Consider the following 18962-nt stretch of genomic DNA (forward strand, 5'->3'; position numbering starts at 1 on the left):
GAAAACAGTAGAGGGATTCATGAGTATTTTCATTTTCATTATCTTCATGCAATCAAAGATTTTAAGCAGATTAATGGCTTGCACACAAACGGTAAGTTTCTTCCTTTGGGTTATGTTCAACCATTTACAACTGACTTCTAAGTGGGGGGAAAAGCAGTAGAAGAGGTGGTAACATTTCAAAAGCATTCCAAACAAGAAATGTCAATCCTATTCCTGAAATGAGAAACTCATTTCAGTTTATCAGTATTGTTTGCTTTTCTAGAAAGCACCCTCTGGTAATGAGAGGAGGTGTGGCTAATCTGGAATGTTTCAAACTGTGAGATGTGCTATTTATCAGAGCAGCTGGGAAAGCCAGCAAGCCATATTTCATTTGGTCAGCCTGGTGTGTGAAAAAAGGTAGCGGTAGTTGCTGCATTATGCTGAGGAACCAAATTTAAATTTCACACACAGATCAGCCCAGGCCAAGTCGAATCTGAATGGTATACAGCTAAAGGCTTACACATCATGATGCTACTATAAGCTAAATACAAATCACACTGTGTTCAGAATATTGAATGATCATCAGGAATTATTAGCAAATACTTTCAAAGTCAAAGATGTTTTATCACAAAATTCTTTTTTAAACCCATTTTCAAATCTGATAGCATATCACAGTTGAGTATGAACATAGCCAATAAGATTTATTACTCGTGGCTGCCTTTTTTGTTGTTGTTGTAAAATTTTAAAATTTGAGTATACTTGACACACCATGTCACATTAGTTTCAGATGTAAAACATAGTGATTCAACTTCTTCGACTTCTATGTTTTGCTAAGCTCACCACAAGTGTAGCTACTATCTATCCCTATGCAACACTACAATACTATTACAGTATCATTGACTGGGTTCCCTATGCTGTGCCTTTTATTACTGTGACTTATTCACTCCATAACTGGAAGCCTGTATCTCTCTCTCCCCCTTACCCACTTTGCCCATATTCCTACAGCCTTCCCTCTGGCAACCATCAGTTTGTTCTCTTTAATTATAGGTCTGATTCAGCTTTTTGTTTATTCATTTGTTCTTTAGATTTCACATGAGTAAATTCATATCGCATATTTTTTCTTCAATCTGACTTAATTCACTTAGGTTAATACCCTGTAGGTACATCCATGTTGTCACAAATGGCAAGATCTAATCCCTTTTTATGGCTATATAACATTCCATTATTATATATTCTGTTATATATACTCCATTATATATAAAATATATATGTTGTATAAATGGGATATATATGGAATGAATATATATCTACTTCTATATATATGCTTGCACATGTACACACATACACACCACATCTTCCTTATCCATTCATCTATGGATGGACACTTGAGTTATTTCCATATCCTGGCTATTAGAAATAATGCTACAATAAACATAGGGGTGCATATATCTTTTCAAATTAGTGTTTTCATTTTCTTTGGGTAAATACCCAGTAGCAAAATTATTGAATCATATGATATTTCTATTTTTTAATTTTTTGGGGCAAATTTCATGCCATTTTCCATAATGGCTGTACCAATTTACAGTCCCACCAACAGTGCACAAGCGTTTTTCTTTCTCTACATCCTTGCCAACACTTGTTATTTCTTGTCTTTTTGATTCTGACAGATGTAAGGTGTAAGGTGATGTCTCATTGTGGTTTGTATTTGCATTTCCCTGATGATCACTGATGTTGAGCATCTTTCCATGCATGTGTTGTGTCATGGCCTCCTTGAAATAAAATTAATATTATAGGGAACAGTTTAATTCTAGTGAGGTAAATGGAGCAGGGAGAACAGTGACCTCTGGGAATTATGCAAAATGCATAATGCAAAATACATGACATTAATAATCATCCAGTTAGGCACATTTGAAACAAGCTTCAAGGCTCCCCTATGAATATTCTCCTGCTATCAATGCCAAATACAGAACCATATACATATATGTAAAGTGTATGGTTATAATGGGAAGAATACACTCCATTACAGAAAATGTTGAAAGTGGCATTTGGGGAAATAGGATAAAGTACCTGATTTGGAGTCTTTAAATACGGATACGACATGACGTAGAAAATTAGTGAGCTGTTCAGCACTCTTTGAATTTTGATTTTTGGGTGTGATGTCTTCATGGCACCAAAGTGGACCAAATGCTCTTAAACAAAACATACAAAATGTTAAAAATATAACCACTTAAATATAATCATTTTGTATTTTAAAAACCACCTATGCAGTTGTAACTCCGAAAGCGCAATATGATTTTTAAATTTTAGTGATTAATGTGGGTGTAAATTTCAGTCTGGTAAAGCTTAAGAACATACTCAAAATGGATCTATCCAATAGAGGGAGGCATATTTTTTCTTATGTTTTACTCACAAAATGCAAACCTCACAAAATTTACTCACAAAATTAAAACCTCTCAATTCATCAGAACAGTGTTTACACATAATAGGCGCTACATATTGGTCAAATAAAATGATATAAAATGTTAATTAAAATATGGACTTAGACATTTGTACTTTTTAGATTTGCAGAGATAATGCTTTTATCAGGATCCTATCATTAGACTACCAAATACTGTAGAAATGAATTGATGATATCTACTTGGTTTTCAACAGAAAGAATAGAATGGATCCAGATGTGATAATTTCAGAATACTTTTTCCAACACAAGGTATGGACAGTGGCGAGTGGCGAGCATACTTTTCTTCGCCAACGACCATTCAGGTCTCTGAAGCATCCTGGATGTAGTTACCATCAGACCCCTTCCTAAGTTTCCTTTCTTTAAGTCCTATATTGAGCTAAGAACTGCAAAGAATACTCTGAATCATTAACCGAGGAAAGAAAACGCTCTTTTTTCCCTTTTTTGCGTTAATTGATGCGTTCATGGGAGAAAGAAAAATCATGGGGGTATCAGATAGCATCTATACAGACTAGACTTCTGGGATTAATGTACCGAGAAAGGATAGAGTCCCCTCCCCCCAAACAGTACCAGGTAAGCATGATTTTCTTGGTACAAATACTGGACCTCAGGGTAAGAGACATTCTGAAGTCTTACAAGCTAAATTGTTCAGTGGAAGGAAGAAACAGAAGAGCTGACAAAATGGGATTGCTTGCTTGCAGCTTTTCTTGATTTTGATTATTTGCTTCCTTTCCATCATGCTTCCTATTGTTTCTGACTTTCATTTATAAATGGCTCTGGATGAGAAGAGCAGACAATAGTACCCTCTGCAGCTGCTCCTGGGTCGACCATGGCTAATATATTTGGTTTCCAGAGGATGTTCTTTGCCAAGTCTCAGAACTCTCAGATCCTGGCAGCTCTAATAGATGACTAAAGTCATCCTCACTGTGGGGTGCTACCGTGTCCTGCCTCCATCTGCTGTATTCTCTTTATACACAGAACTTGCTGCCCATCAACTGTGCCGTCAGTGGGATCTCAGACAGCTTTTGCCAGTATCTTCCTTGTACACAGACGCTGGCAGACGCAATTTAGAAGCGAAAAGAAGGCTTTGCTAAAACTGCGGGCTTACTTTTTCATCTGTGTAGTTCTAAAGTGATGATATTTCCCCCAAAGACCAACCTAAAAACAGGCCTCTGTCTCCTGACCCCTTACTACCTGGTCGTCAGAAACTCAATGAGCTTGTTCGCCTTCTCATCCGCTTCAGCAGTTGTGTCCACATCTTCCACCTCCTGGGTCATCTGTGGGAGGTTCCCACTGCTGCCCCCCAGGCTGATGCTGGAGGACGTGGAACTGGAGCTTAGCCCCGAGTCTGGCACTGGGGATGACTGGTCCTCTCTCAGGAAGTCAAAGCCACCTGGTGAGACAAGAAGATCAAGGTAGAATGTGCTAGGCAGGGTGCTTACTGAGGTGAGGAGGTGAGCATACAGGAGGGTGTAGTTATTTGAATTTTTTGGAGAAAACATTTGATTTTGACTATGGTTACGACGAAATGAGACTGATATTTTTTCCTTACTTATGGACTAGTTGCACTGCTGTGTAAACCAGAGTGTATTTGGTAATAGGAGTGTGATCTGTTATTTTGTAGCCTGGTGTTGGAATTGATGCTTTCTGTAAAAGAAGTGGTGTATGCTTGTGTGTGTGTTTGCACATGTGTCTGTGAGCGCACACACACACACACACACACACACACACGCACAGGCTGACAAACAGTTCCCCTAAACATCTGGACCCAACTGTACTGGTAGCAAATTATTCTTGGGTATTAGACCACTTAAATATGTGAAATGGTACCAGTTTTGATGATACGAGCACCTAATAATGGGTAAGTTATAATGTTTTGAGTAAGTGTGCTTACAACTGTGAGTATTATGTCTATTACTATGTTTTGATAAAATATGTCTCACGGTAGTCAAAGAAATATGGTATAAATAAATACTATGTTTGTTCCCCACCTCATATTTGGTTATCATTCTACATCTCTGGGTATTGTTGATTTGAAAATGTAGATACATACTCATCCCTTTTCTACTACTTAATGACCACAAAAAGTACATAGTTCTGGTGTATCTGACAGATATAGTGAAATAGAAGGAGCCCTGGGCCTGAATATCATCTCTGCCATTTATTGTGTGATCTCAGGGAGTTTATATATAATTTCTCTGTAGCTTAGTCTCCTATTATAATAAGAAAAAGACAACAATTTCTAGCATACAGGTTTTTAGCTTGGATTTGAAAGCATAGGTTGAAAGTAGGTGCTCAGTAAGTATTAATAAATGTTTATGAAAAGGAGACATTTTCCACATACTCATATTCCATGTATGCTACAGATTCAATCATTTTAGTTTCCACTGTCTGTCTTGCCTATGGTATATTGTGTTTTGTTTTGTAAATCCCCACTTTATGCCACACCAGTGGTGTAGTGAATGCAAAACCGATGCACTCAGAGATACACAACCTAATGGGCATGTTTTCAGTCTAAGACCATGTGCTTAATGGAATACATCCTTATCCTGGGGAGTCAGGACAGCCAAAAATCTTCAGATTTTTTTCATTAAACATCTATAGTGAAGAGAGTTTTGTGTCTTTGAGTGACTATTGATGGATTATTTTCAATTAAGTGTAACTTGGTTTAAAATAAATGGCTTACACTGAGGTCAGTAGTCCTTATGTCTCAGACTCAAACACTCTGTATTTGCTTCCCAAAGGAATATCTTAACGTCTGTCAAAGGACAGGACAGCACTGGGTACAAATATTAAGTAACAGGCACATCCTCTTCAGGGTTATGAATAAAGTACATGGTGACAGATGAAGTGCATGTCATATTGAGTGCCAATGCAATGCACAAAATGTTCAGGAATGTTAGTTCACTATAGTTTTAAGGTATTTTTAATGTTCTGATTCTTAATGAAACCCACTGGTGAACTCTTTGGGGAAAGTTTTCATGAATAGCTGGACACATCACAATAATTTCTTTGACTCAAACATGACTCAGCTAACACTTTCTGTTCTCATTTCTAAAAAGAAAGTTTTGGTTTCAAAACAGCCAAGGTTCTTAGTAGACTTCCACTCATGGTGCTTTCCAGAAAAAGCAGTCACTTAAAAAGGTGAAAATTCCTTCAGGGGAACTAGAAGGTCCACAAATGATACAACTGGCATCTTGGCAATAACCTGCTCTCAAGGTGATGGGGGGCAGTCACTGTTTGGTACATTCTCATCCTTTAGTGTTTTAGACATGCTCTTGGCTGAAGGACATAATTTTCTTTTTTTTAAAAATTGTTTTATTTATTTCTGAGAGAGAGAGACAGCATGAGCAGGGGAAGGTCAGAGAGAGAGGGAGACACAGAATCTGAAGCAGGCTCCAGGCTCTGAGCTGTCAGCACAGAGCCTGACGTGGGGCTCGAACCCACGAACTGCAAGATCATGACCTGAGCCAAAGTCGGATGCTTAACGGACTGAGCCACCCAGGCGCCCCTGAAGGACATAATTTTCAATGTATCAGTAGGAACATATTTAAGGAGAGCAGCAATCATAATAATAAAGACAAAGACATTTGAAAACATTCAATACTAAAGGATTTTGAAAACCAAAGTAATATCAAGTGAAAGGGTGCATATTTACTGTGCTCCTACTTGCTCACTCGGAAAGTTGCAGGGGGAGGGGTGGTGATCACATTAGAGAAGTTAATTTGGGCTCCATGGACACCTTAAGTTATCTTTGTATTTGTGATTCTGTCTCAGGCTTTCTGTCACTCCTTCTTTTATTACCTGTGTAGAGATACTCTGGTTGATAAGCCGGCTGAACTGTTAGAGTCTTAGCTTCACCCATCTCTCGAGTCTGCAGGAGCACAGAAGCAATGGCATGAAAATTGCTGTTGCAAGAGAGGGCAATCAAGAGGTGAAGAAGCAATTTTTTGCTGTGTTCAAAGACTTCAGGCCTGTAATGGTCCAAACCTGGAACAAAACAGTGGAATCTCTTAGTATAAACAAGTTTTCAGCTCCTTTAGATTCCAGGGATAGTAAAGATTCCAAGTTACTCAGGAGGAACATGTTGAAAGAATGTTCAGTTTTCTTTGTTATTGTTTGTGTTACCAACATAAAGAAGTTGAGCTTAGGAAAAATGTTTTATTCCTTAAATCAAATGCTCTAATAAAATGCTGATAGGTGGACTTTTCTTGACCTCTCAGTAGCATTTGACATGGTTAGCATTCCTCCTTCCTAGGATGGTCTCTTCCCTGGGTCTCCCTATTAACTGAAGGATTCTAATTTTGTTCATCTCTCCGTAACTAAACTTCTGAGCCTCCCTGGCTTGTTCCTCTTCCCATTTTTGTTCTACAATTTGGCTATTTAAAAATCTCGGTCCTTGGCCTGCTGTGCTCTATATTCTTTTTGTCTGTGTGCTGACAGTGTCTCATGGCTTTAAATTGATCACATCTAGCCAAAGACCCTCAAAGAGGCTCAATGTGTTTTGGGTATCTTTATAGATAGAGCATTACAGAGTTACCACTCTATATTGCAGAAATAGGGCAATTTTAAGCAATGACTGATCAATTGAAATTGTAGAAGCAGATGTCACATAGAAGCAATGATAAATGGAAGAGACTAAATATTTCAGAAATGAGGAAAACAGGATGTCAATGTAAAAGGAAAGCTCTCTGGATTATGTCTATAGAGTTTTGACCGTATTGTCTAGAGTTCCTCTTAGATCCAGTCTTACCTAAGAAGACCGCATGGAGTAATAATGGTAGATGAAGAGCCCAATCTTCTCTCACACTGTGATCCACCACCATCTCAGTCATAAAAATTACAGCAATATTGCACCTAATCAATGACATGATGAAATTAATGTAACTTCTGAAGAGGATGGAAATACATTGATAGATCATTAAGTCACAATTAAATACAACTCTTGAGCCCTACTGAAGAATTATGTGAGATCCTTATTCCAGGGAAATGGAGTTTAATTTCTGAAAAAGCACAGAATTCCACAAAAGGGAGAAACTTTGGCTGAGCTAATCACATACTAGGGAGTCTTACTAGTCACTAGGTAATAAGAACTGAGGGAGGAAGAGGAGAAAAGGGCTCTCATTTCAAGTTACTCACAATCTAAAAATTATCACAGAATGCATATCCACATCCACATTACATCAAGAAAAAATTCTGAGTTACAAGGCAGCTTTGCACATTAGTTAATACTCAACCAAACTCTACAAATATGCTGAGAGCTGCAATTAAAGTTACGCATGGTCCCTCTGACTTCAGAGGTCCTTTCATTTGATAGGACCTGGAATGATTTCCCTCTTCTCATGGAAAGAAAAGTCCAGTTAAATTGAAGCAGTCGTTTCCCACTACCCACAGATGCTACTTACCTGTGGAGAGGCCCCCGGGGAGTGATGGTCTCTGGGAGGTAGTCAACCAGGGGGGCCCAGCATCCTCCAGTACAAGGCATGGGTAAGGGCTGCGGCTGTTTGGTCTCTGTTATAGTCAACAGCCAGCCCGTATATGGAGAAATTGGGTCATCTATAGGATGAGAAAGACAAGCATGTATTATTTTTAGGAGTGATGATTTTTGTTTTCCCTACTAGGTGTTTGTAGAAAGAATCTTACAAATGTAGGCTAGTAAAAATAAACCCTCTAACCATCCCATTTGGTGAGTATGAATTATAGGATCAATGGGTTAGAATTACTTGATTAGATTTTTAGTGCCTTTATGTTTTGATAATCTAATATACAATTATGTACTATAGAGCAATGGAAAATACAGACATGCAAAAAGAAAACATTAAATCATTCTCATCACTGTGAGAACTTGGTCTTTCTCCAGTCTTCCCCACTGCAGTAAAATGCAATTCCATATTTCAAGTCTGCTCAGGACAGGAGCCTTAGAGCTATCCGTGACTTCTCTCTCACATCTTACATCCAACTCATAATCATGATAATCATGGTGAGGATAATAGTAATATTAAAAATAATTACATTAAAAGCTAACATAGGGAATACCTACTTTTTACCAGGCACTTCTCGAGGCATTGCACATTATATTAATAATTAATTAGCCCAGGAATAGGTATCTCTTACCCCTACTTAACAGAGGGGAAATAGAGGTTAGGTATCTTGACATCATATTCAGTGAGTTGTACCTTCAAAACATATCCAGAATGGGGCCACGTTTCACCATCTCCATCACTGCCAAGGTAAGGCATCATGCACTCTCACATGGTTACTGCAATGGCTTCCCTACTGCTCCCTACTTCCATCATGGCCCCTCTACAGTCTGGTTTCCACATATAAGCCAGAGCGATCCTTTTAAAACAGAAGTTCATTCATGTCTTTCTCTCTGCTTAACACTCTCCAGTGGCTCCCCTCTCCACTCAAGCTCTACACCATGGCCTTAAAGGCCTTACACGGTCTTCTTGGTGTCTCTCTCTTGCCATATTTCCTACTTCCATTCCCCTTGCTCATACCACCCCAGTCATTTGGGCTTCTTGCTGCTCTGTGATCACGTCTGGCATCGTCCAGCGTCAGGGCCTTCACTCTAGCTTCCCTTTTGGCTGCAGTGCTCTCCTGGAGAGCCATGTGGTTCACTCCACCTCACACAAGCCTTTGCCCAAGTACCAATTTATCGCAGAGGAGTTTCAGGACACTCTATTTGAAATCTACCCCCCAATCCAATCATTTTCTATCCTCTCACCCTGCTTTAAGTTTCCATTCTGGCACAGATCACCCATTCTCCAGCACTGACTGCCTCCTCCAACTCTCAAATAAGCTGCACAACAGCAGAGACTTTATTTTTTTCATTGTTGTTTCCCTAGTTCCTAGAACAGTATCTGACATGTGGCAGGGAATCAACAAGTATTTTTTGAATGAATGAACTTCCTCAACAATACCTTTAAAGTAAGCGCAGCAACAAGTTCCAAAACAACCTAACCTTATACCTAAAAGATCTAGAAAAAGAATAAACAAAATGCAAATCCAGCAGAAGGAAGGAAATAATAAAAATTAGAACAGAAATAAATGATACAGAAACTAAAAACAAAACAAAACAATAATAGAACATATCAATGAAACCAGGAACTGGTTCTTTGAGAAGATCAACAAAATTGATAAACCTCTAGCCAGACTCGTGATGGAGCTTTTTTTTAAATAATGCTTTCAATAGAGGCCAGTGGCATTCAAAGACAAGCAGTTCCACTTGGGGTCACATGATATGAGCCCGGTACATGGCTTCAGACAAGCTGGCTCAATCCTGGGATAGGTTATAGTGTATTAAGAAGAATGATGTGTTGGATCATCTTTAGGCAATTTCTCCCACATAAAGTTTTTTTGGCTGCACTCTGAAAGGCTGTGAGAGGCAATAGATCCAAGGCTGCTGGTCCTATGTAGAATGCTGGGCTTACTGGTTAGCAGAGCAGGTGAAGCAGGTGTCTTCCTACTGCGAAGACTGAGGCTCCCAACAAGGGCCGGTACTAGGACACAGCCCACTTCTGGGATGTCAGGGAAGGGAGTTTCCGGGACAAGGTCAGGATTCGCCTTAGAAAGTGACTGTTGGGTCTTACTAACGCATCAAAAATTGAGCAACTGGAACCCTATAAATTCTATGCTATGAAGCTAGGCCACAACAATTTTAGCCCAGAAAAAATGTAAAGCATATATGATAATTCCTCATCTCATTTCAGACCTCCTGGTAAATTACCTACAGAATGTTTCACTTTCAGCAAATTAACCATCCAGGATAAACTGGTTGCAAAATGCACTTGTAAGTAATCAGCTACTGTATAATAAAACTTAAAAGGAGAACAAAAATGGAGAGAATATAAAAGAATTAAGAAAAAAGAAACTTGCGATATTTCTGTTAAGAAAGGATACACTTTTCTTTGTTTCAACAATGTTCTCAGGTACACAGGATACCAGCAAAAATGTGTTGGATTTTTGGTGGTTGGATTAGGAATAAGTTGGCCTGAAGCTGGTTTTCTACAGTTAGGTCTAAACCTCTAGGACTCAGCTGCTATCCAGGCTAACTAGCTGTATCTTTATTATGGGGACACATACACTAACCTATGGCCTTGGAAAATAATCCAAGTATTTTAAGTAGTTCTAAAACAGCTTACATAATATTAACAGGGCGATCTTTATAGATCTAGGTCTAAATCAGTTTTCTGGTCCATTTTACTCAAGGTTACTATCTTTTTTTTTTTTTTTTAATAAATAGAGAATACTTTTAAGAGGCTGCACATGGCCATTCCATCTGGATAAACCCAGATTATGAAGCCGCAGGCCACTAAGTCTCACCTGATTCTTTTTACTCCTCCTATCTGTACTGATCCTCCCAGGAATTCAGAGAGAAAATAATCACCCTTAACATATACCAGATGGCTGGCCATAAGGTTTTAGAATTGAGTCTACCAATCTTTGCTTTTCTTGTAGCATAGGCTATATCCCTCATGTGTAGAACCAGAACCAAAAATACATCAGGGAAAAACCAGTTACCAAAGTCCTAAGGGTATTTGTCCCCCATTAGATGCTCTGCTTCCTCCAGATAGCCAGAGTCCAGGTTTATCACTTAAACACTTGGAAAAGGACCTTCGTATACATATGTTCTGGACTTTTCTGTGATAAGGAAGGATATGTTTGAGTAACTTGATTTCATTTTCTCTTAATATGAGTAATTTAAAATATAAGATCTCAGTTCTCCAATGACAGACATGCTATGAATTGGAACTTCTCTGGTCAACAACCGTAATCATGTAAGGTATATTATTGACACATGACTCAAATGAATTCAAATTCTATGCCAAAATTTTCCCATTAAAATGCTGCTTATGTAGGCACAACAAATTTATAAAATAGTATTTCTAGGTGAAATAGATGCCATAACAATAACATTAGACTTCTTTTTATGCCTTCACAACTATTCACAATGTTTTTTTTCCCCTCTTCACGAATACTTCCATTACTTTTTCTTTTTGTCCCTAGAGCCCGTGATCTGAGTTTATGTAATGACCTAATTATTATTTTATTATAATTATCCTTTGAAATTTACTATTTATGTATTTTCAAAATAACTGTTACTTTATTATAGTGATTCTATCAAATTCTATGTCCTGGAGCCAGAGCAAAGAGGTACACTTTAAAGGAATCAATTGCAAGACAGCAATATTCTTGAATAACCAGTTAGCAGAGCAGGTGGAGGGGGTGCCTTCCTACTGTGAAGACTGAGTCTCCCAACAAGGGCAGGTACTAGGACACAGCCCACTTCTGGGATGTCAGGAAAGAGAGTTTCCAGGGGCAAGGTCAGGATTCACTTCAGAAAACAACTGCTGGGTCTTACTAATGCACCAAAAATTGAGCAACATAGATCCACAGTCATAGAGTGTTATGTTTTGTTATGCTTGGCATATTCTGGGGGAGGGCGGCAGGATTTGACTGTTTCACCTTTTTATGATGTAATTTTTTTGTCCCCAAATTTTAAATATTGCACAGCAATCCAGACTTTTCTTGTACCAACAACTCTCCATTTCTCAACTACTACTCTCCTCCTCTGTAAAATCTAGTCCCATCTAAAACTGATGGTTGGTTCTCCTGAGATGCAAATATCCAGTGTTTGGATGTGCCCTGATGGGGCACAGAAAGAGGTGAAAATACAAGCAGCTTATTTTATTTCAGACTGATGGTACTAGTAAGAAGTTTAATAGGGACATAGCTGAAACTTAACCTAAGTTAGAGTATGGTAACTATATATGGATTTTAGACATCCCCTCCATTGGTATTTTCAATGCTAGAGAATTGCCTATCTGTGCATTAAGAAGCAGAGTAATAGCAGTTGAAATACGCTGTCATTAGACTTACTTAGCTCTTACCCACTGGGCACATTTTCCATAAAAACAAAACAAATCAAAACAGCAGCTACAAAGGTCCTAAGCAGTGACTTACAAAATGAACCTAATCCATGAAATACCATCATACTTACAATTTCCTCCAAAACAGACAAATGAATCCCATCAGATAGTTTACTGATTCCCTCACCATACTGAATGTCACAGGGGGTGTACTTTGGTTCCAGAATTTTTGTAACTTGTTACCAAATGATACCCTTTACCTGTTCCTCATCCATAGAAGCTGTTCAGGGCTTAAACAAAATAAATGAATGTATTGGCCGTTTTGGTTTTCCTTCCTTCTCAGGGTATGAAGAAATTCCTGTGACAATTATATCTCCCAGTTTAGTAATTTTCGCTTGGCTACTGAGACTATGCCTTTGAGAGTCTCAGGGTGAAAACAGATCCTACCCTGGGTGAGCTGACGGACAGAGCTTAAAGGTCAAATGCTCTAAGATAGGTTGAATAACTGAGCTGCAACATCGATTCTCAAATCGACAATTTCTTACTAGCCTTTTCCCATATGTATCACCAAGGAAAATTGCCGGGAATATAAAAGTACAGATTGGGGCAGTAGTTTAAGGTTTTCTCATTTTGATTTGCCCATTGTGGAGCTTCTTTTTACTTTAGGATGCTGACTTTATGCCCACCTGCACAGTTGGATCACATGATTACTTAATATTTATGGGTCCCTTTTTAGTAATTAGAACAAGAATAATCAAAGCACTCATTTTCTACTCTCCAAATACCTGCATTCCATCTGAACCCTCACATCCCGCTGGTACTTACTTTTATCTTCATCGTATGATCCTCCAGAACTATTGCTGTATCTTGACTCTAGGCGAGTGTGGGCTCTAATGACGTTACTAAACCTTCAAATACAAGAACGACCATCAGAGATACTGACACACGTGTGCTATTGTTCATAAACTCATACTATTATTTATTGGTTGAGTTTTTGGCAGCAAGTTCCAATGATGCTTTTCCTAAAGAAATCCTGTAAAAATTGTACCCCAAACATTTTGTTTTCCTCAAGAGGGCCAGTGGTCACTCTTGCTCAGGAGCACAAGTTCAAGTCTCGATAAGATAAATATTTTAAGGCTAATATTTGAATTGACTAGGAAATGGCATTTGGTTAGAAAGAAACTAGGAATGGCACTGAATAATAGGAACCCCTTATTCACACAGCTGCCTGGCATGTCGTAGGTGGTCAATACATAATTGCTGCTTAATTAAGGAAAAGTAGATAGAATTGGAAATATACAAAAATGGTTTCATAACAAATCTTGGGCTTTGTCTGTTTTACAGTTTTCCTTGAAATGATCTGAAGGTTTTCAGGAAAAGGTCATAGGTGAGGAAACGGGGTAAGTAGGGTTATATATACAAGTTGTATAACTTGTCCAGTGTCAACAAGAGGAAGACAGCATTAGAAGGATTCTTTTAGTGACTTACTGCCTCTGGGCAGGAGGAACACGGGATTTTAGGACTGAGCTCTCACTCACTAGCTCTGTGACCTTGGCCAGTCCTGCATCTCCCTGGGGGCCCTATTTCCACACCTGCCAAAAATGAAAAATAAATACTTCACCCTTTACTTCACTGGAATTGTTGTGGGAATCGAAAGAAATAATGCAAGAATGTTTCTCAACCCATGAGACATCCAACTACCAAGGTATTAATTATTATATTTCTACCTTGAATATCTAAAATGCCTTCTATCTTCAAGGCACCAAAGGCTTTCAAATCAATAGCATTTTTATCATCTAAAGGCTTATATGTGGTGCAAGGGTGTGGCTGAGGAGAAGTGATGATAAAATGTTGTATCTATATTTGTTTTATATAAAATGACATAAACAGGTCTTATCCACTTAATATACATGCAACCAAAGAAAAGAATTAAGGCTAAAAATACCTAGAAACATCTGGAAAATTCAAACCAGAGCAGGTGTGTTCCCCTTCATTACTGACGGGGTGTTCTGCCTTAATTGACCACAGATCAATGCTTTATTTCCCTCTAGAACACTGGGAAGTTCAGGGCTATTGCTATCTTCCAGTGTATGGAAAAAAGACACACTTTAGGAAAAAGTACTGGATGTGCCATTAAGATGCTTGCCTTGTCCCGGGTGTATAACCTCAGAACGTTGCATCACTCATTTAGATTTGCTGAACACAGTTCGGACAGTGATGACTTTGGTTTTATGCACCTCTTAAATGTTTGCAACAGATTTTTTAACACAGTCATCTTTTCCCCAGTAACTCTGTACTTCAAACATTATTGTCATATCTATTGGGCTATTGCTTTGTGAATCCATAAAACAGAACATCTAGGACATCTGCTCAGTCTGTCTACACCAGACTGAGCTTACAAGATGAGTAAAGTGAGAAGCCTATTACCTTCTGAAGATGTTCTTTAATCATATTTATACTGCTAAATGCAACGTTAAAAATGGTGTACACAGAGCCCAGACCTCATTCATCAAGGAACAAAAGCAGAATAATGAAAAATTCCACATCTGGAGATTTCCACGGGACAGAGAGCTCAAGATCTATATATGGTACATGTTGGTTTTATAATCATGCTCTGCAGGGACCAGGCAGGAAGAATTATAGAATGGATGACAATCCTTCTCTTTTCCTTTGACATATATCTAAAGGAGAGTTAGGCAGAGGTCATGAAGCCAAGATGAACAAGAGCAGCAAGTCCCTTCTAGACTGTTCTTCTTGCTCTGGAGAAGACCAAAACTACAGTGCAGCAAAGCGTTAGCTTGACAAGAAAAAAAAAAAAAAGGAGTAAAAACTGGCACCTAAGTGTAATATCTGTTATTTTCCTTTGTTTTCCTGTCTTGAAGAAAATAATTTTGGGTCTGAGCTTTAGAGGAATTTGAAGGATTAAGTAGACCAAATAGCCTTTTAACATCAAAGGTACATGTCTCAAGAAATATATCGTGAATATAGCTCTGATAAGAGAAACACTAGAGGGACATAATGTTTCTCTAAATTTTATCTTGCTGATTTAGCCCAAGTTAATATTTAGGTAACTTTTGGTAGATTATTAATCTCTATCCCTGTATCAACACAGATCACCAGAAACTTATGCATTTGAAGTTTATTGCTTTGGTTCCCTATGAAAAATCCTTTCATGGAACTACAAATTTATAAATAAACTTTTATTAAGGGTTGACGTACTGAAAATAATTATGGAGTTTGGTTCTGCATATTTGATAAACTGCTATAAACAGCTATTTTAATAAAAATATGTTCACTTTGTTGTTTGATAAAAAAAGACAAGACCTACATGATAAATCCTTCTTTGAATTTAGGGTAGTTTCTATTAGTAGCTTCCAATGAATCATTTTTGTTTATTTTTACACACTGCAAGTTATAAAATTCACTGTAATTTTCTTTTTTACTTTGGCTATTGAAGAACTCAAGGTTAGGTTAATATTAACTTTCAGTAGCTTTCCTTTGTGAGGACTTTTGACACAATCATCTTACTCTCTTTTTAGCTGGGCTCTTATTGTATTCCCCTTGTTTTAAGAGTACCATAACCTATCTGAACTTTCTGTTAGAATAATGATAGTATTAAATATGTCTGAAAGACATCAAAGGGCCATTAATCTAGCTGTGAAAAACATGGCGGCAGGCCTGTTTCTTTGCACATCTCCATGGTGCCCCCTGGAGCCCAACAATGTATTTTGGTGACTAGTCCCCCCAGGGGTTTGGTAACACAGCAGCCTTGTCAGTATTTCTGACCAGTTATGTCTGTAGACTCTTTGTCTACAAGGACTGTAAAGAAGAGAGTAAGCAACTGTCTTCTGTAATGGGGTTTGGAAGAGGGAGGGAGAAAGAGGGGCTAAATGCTCTTTGGACAGCTTATCTTTGGGGTTGTGAGATTTTGTATATGTAAGGTCATATATATATATATGAATATATATAAATATTATCAATAAATCTATAGATAAATAGATACACCATTAGGGAAGAACTAGATATATGGGAATACATATAAAAAGTGTGGGTACATAAATGCATCAGTTTTTCCAATGGCCAACAGAGATATGGTGTCAGAGGAGGAAACCAAGAGCTAAAGAGAAAGCTTCTATTACAGAGATGATCAGCTTCTTAATTTCAAGGGCCACCACTAAAAACTTGGGAAGGACACTTAGGACTCTGGTTCCAAGGGGGCTTTTTGTAGTGAGATATTAATAGACATGCATCATATTTCCACCCTAAATAAAAATAAGATGGAAAATTCAGTCTAGACAATAAATGATAAAAGAATGTTACACTCCAACTAGGAAGTAGAAATACCTTTAGAGAGATAACGTGATTATTTACCAGGAGGAAGTTTTCCAAAGAAAGTATTAACTAAAATAGATTAAAAACATGTTCATTAACAATCTTGTATTGTAACTGATGTATGGAGTATGAAAACCTTTACTTATTTCTGAGAAACAAAGAAAGAATGGCCTTTATTAGAGATCTGTAAAGGATGAGGTCTATGACCATGATCCACTGGGTTTGGGCTTTTAGCCTGAAGGAAACCTTGTGTGGATAAGCATCTGCCTAAAGGCAGAGCAACAACCCAGTCATGAACCTACTCAGGAATCTGATGAGACCCGAATTGGAAATGAGCCTTCAGACTCAAGAGGCAGTCAGTCTTCGGTCATAGTGTTTCACCGGCAGCCCCTGCTGTATTCTTGTGCATAGGATCAAATCCTGAGGACGATCACAAAGCATCTGGAAATATTATGGGCTAAGTAGATTGTCTTCATGATCTGATCTATTAAATTTTCTCCAACCTGAATTTGTGAGCGTCTCTTCCTTGTTACTAATTTCTAAGTGAAAGGGCTCCTTGGTAGTTTTCACTAGAAAATGCCCAAGCTAAGGAGTTTCCAACACCGTGAGAGTCATCCTAATCTTTATTTCTTAATCTGAGTCCCTTTTATTTTTCTTTGTTTGTTTCTCTGCTCTTCACAATTAACCACAGGAAATAGCGATGCAGATTTTATGAATTTATGAGTAGCTTCGAGGCAAGGTAAAGGGGCAAGAGAAATATCATTAAAGAGTTAATGCAAAGGGACTAGAGGCTTCTTTTAGAAGGAAAAGGCAGCGTTGTTGGCTAACCAAAGGTGACAACGTAAAGGTGAAATAAAAATGATGATGTTTTACAGAACTCACCTCAAGACAACTGCTCGAACTGCTCAATCTCTAAGAAATCATTCCACAATCAGATTTGAAAATTTCACATGGAAATTCCCTCTAATTCCAGATGGTCTGTGCCCACTAGCAGAACCACCAGTAGTTTTCAGGAAGCCCTGCGGTAAGTGAAATTCAGCCACCAGAATGACATCCCTCTTAATCTTTCTCTTCGCTGTCTTTTCTCAGGGAGAAATCATTATCTTTAGAGGTATATAGAGCAGAATTGGAGTCAGTTTGTGTTTCTAAAAGCAAAGAAGAATTTGTGTGTGTGTGTGTCTGTGTAATTTATGAAACACAACAAACTCTTACAGATGCTTTTGTATAGACTGTTGCTGAAAGTTATTCTATATTAAGCCAAACTTGTACACCAACCTCTCATCAGATTCTTTCAATATCTTGCTCTCCTCGGCATCTGGGAAACTGTCCTGGCCGGCGACCACTGTGTTGCTGCTGGAGGTGGTACCTGCAGGTAGGATTATAAGAAAGACACTTAGGGAACAAAAATGTAAGGGGGAGCGTTAAGCCCAGGTCTCAAGTAATCACAGTGAAGGATTTCCTATAAAATCACGTTTGAAAGATTCCTTACATCTTCTGTATAATATCCGACATTCTAGACAAGCTTCCAAGTCCACACCACTGAAATGGGAGAATCCCAGACATCTGTTATGGTCAAACCAAATTCCTCAGCTCTCTTATAAAGTGAGGCTACCACATTCTTGAAACCCTTTCTTCCTGACCACTTAGGTAATGAACTTATTTATAGTGGCTGGCCCTGCTGCGAGCTGCTTTCGTATTTCTGGGGCCAGGAGTTTATTAAACTAATGTTAGTGAAGCAAGTCCAAGTACCTAGAGTTTCTGATCCCTGGGCTACTGCTTCTCTGCAAGAACACGTTCTGGCAGCAGGTGCAGGGCAAACAGAGGGCATAAGAGACCAGGGGATGAGGGAGATTTGAAGGCAATTATGATATCAGGAAAATCAAAGGGAAGCCGGCTTCAAGGAACTTGAGGAAGGTATTATATATTTCGTAAAATGAGCTGAGAAACCAATTTATTAGAAGTAGTAATACTGTTGGGGAGCATTTTAGCTAACTCTGGGGCATTATTAGCCAGGAAATTCCATAGATGCAAGAAGGGAGGTTCAGAAATGAGGTTCCCAAGGGAATGCTGTGTCCTGCCTGGGATCAGCCTGAAGTGCGAAGCTCCGCGGCTTACCCAGACCAAGTCCCTAACTGATGGCCACCCTTACAGATGGATTTCGTTAAACCAACAATGCTCATAGGAGTCTCAGCTATTCTTCCATTAAAAAAATATTTTTCACATTTATTTAGTTTTGAAAGATAGAGGGAGACAGAGCAGGAGCGGGGGAGGGGTAGAGAGGGAGGGAGACCTAGTATCCAGCTAGGTCTGAGCTGTCAGTACAG

General features: G+C 38.5%; 1 protein-coding gene across 5 annotated transcripts in view; it reads right to left on the reverse strand.

Annotated features, from left to right (window-relative positions):
* Positions 1–18962, reverse strand: part of FRY (FRY microtubule binding protein) — a 258661-nt gene that overhangs the window by 63134 nt on the left and 176565 nt on the right. For all 5 annotated transcript variants that reach the window (XM_039239842.1, XM_039239840.1, XM_039239841.1 and 2 more), the window contains 7 exons: positions 17914–18004; positions 13132–13214; positions 7840–7990; positions 7188–7291; positions 6239–6424; positions 3629–3827; positions 2047–2168 (listed from right to left, as the gene is read on the reverse strand). In XM_039239842.1, coding sequence (XP_039095773.1) covers positions 2047–2168; positions 3629–3827; positions 6239–6424; positions 7188–7291; positions 7840–7990; positions 13132–13214; positions 17914–18004 — 936 coding nt within the window. The remainder of the gene's footprint in view (positions 1–2046; positions 2169–3628; positions 3828–6238; positions 6425–7187; positions 7292–7839; positions 7991–13131; positions 13215–17913; positions 18005–18962) is intronic.

Source organism: Hyaena hyaena, unplaced genomic scaffold (assembly GCF_003009895.1).
Source record: "Hyaena hyaena isolate Hyena2069 unplaced genomic scaffold, ASM300989v1 scaffold_163, whole genome shotgun sequence".
NCBI lineage: Eukaryota > Metazoa > Chordata > Mammalia > Carnivora > Hyaenidae > Hyaena > Hyaena hyaena.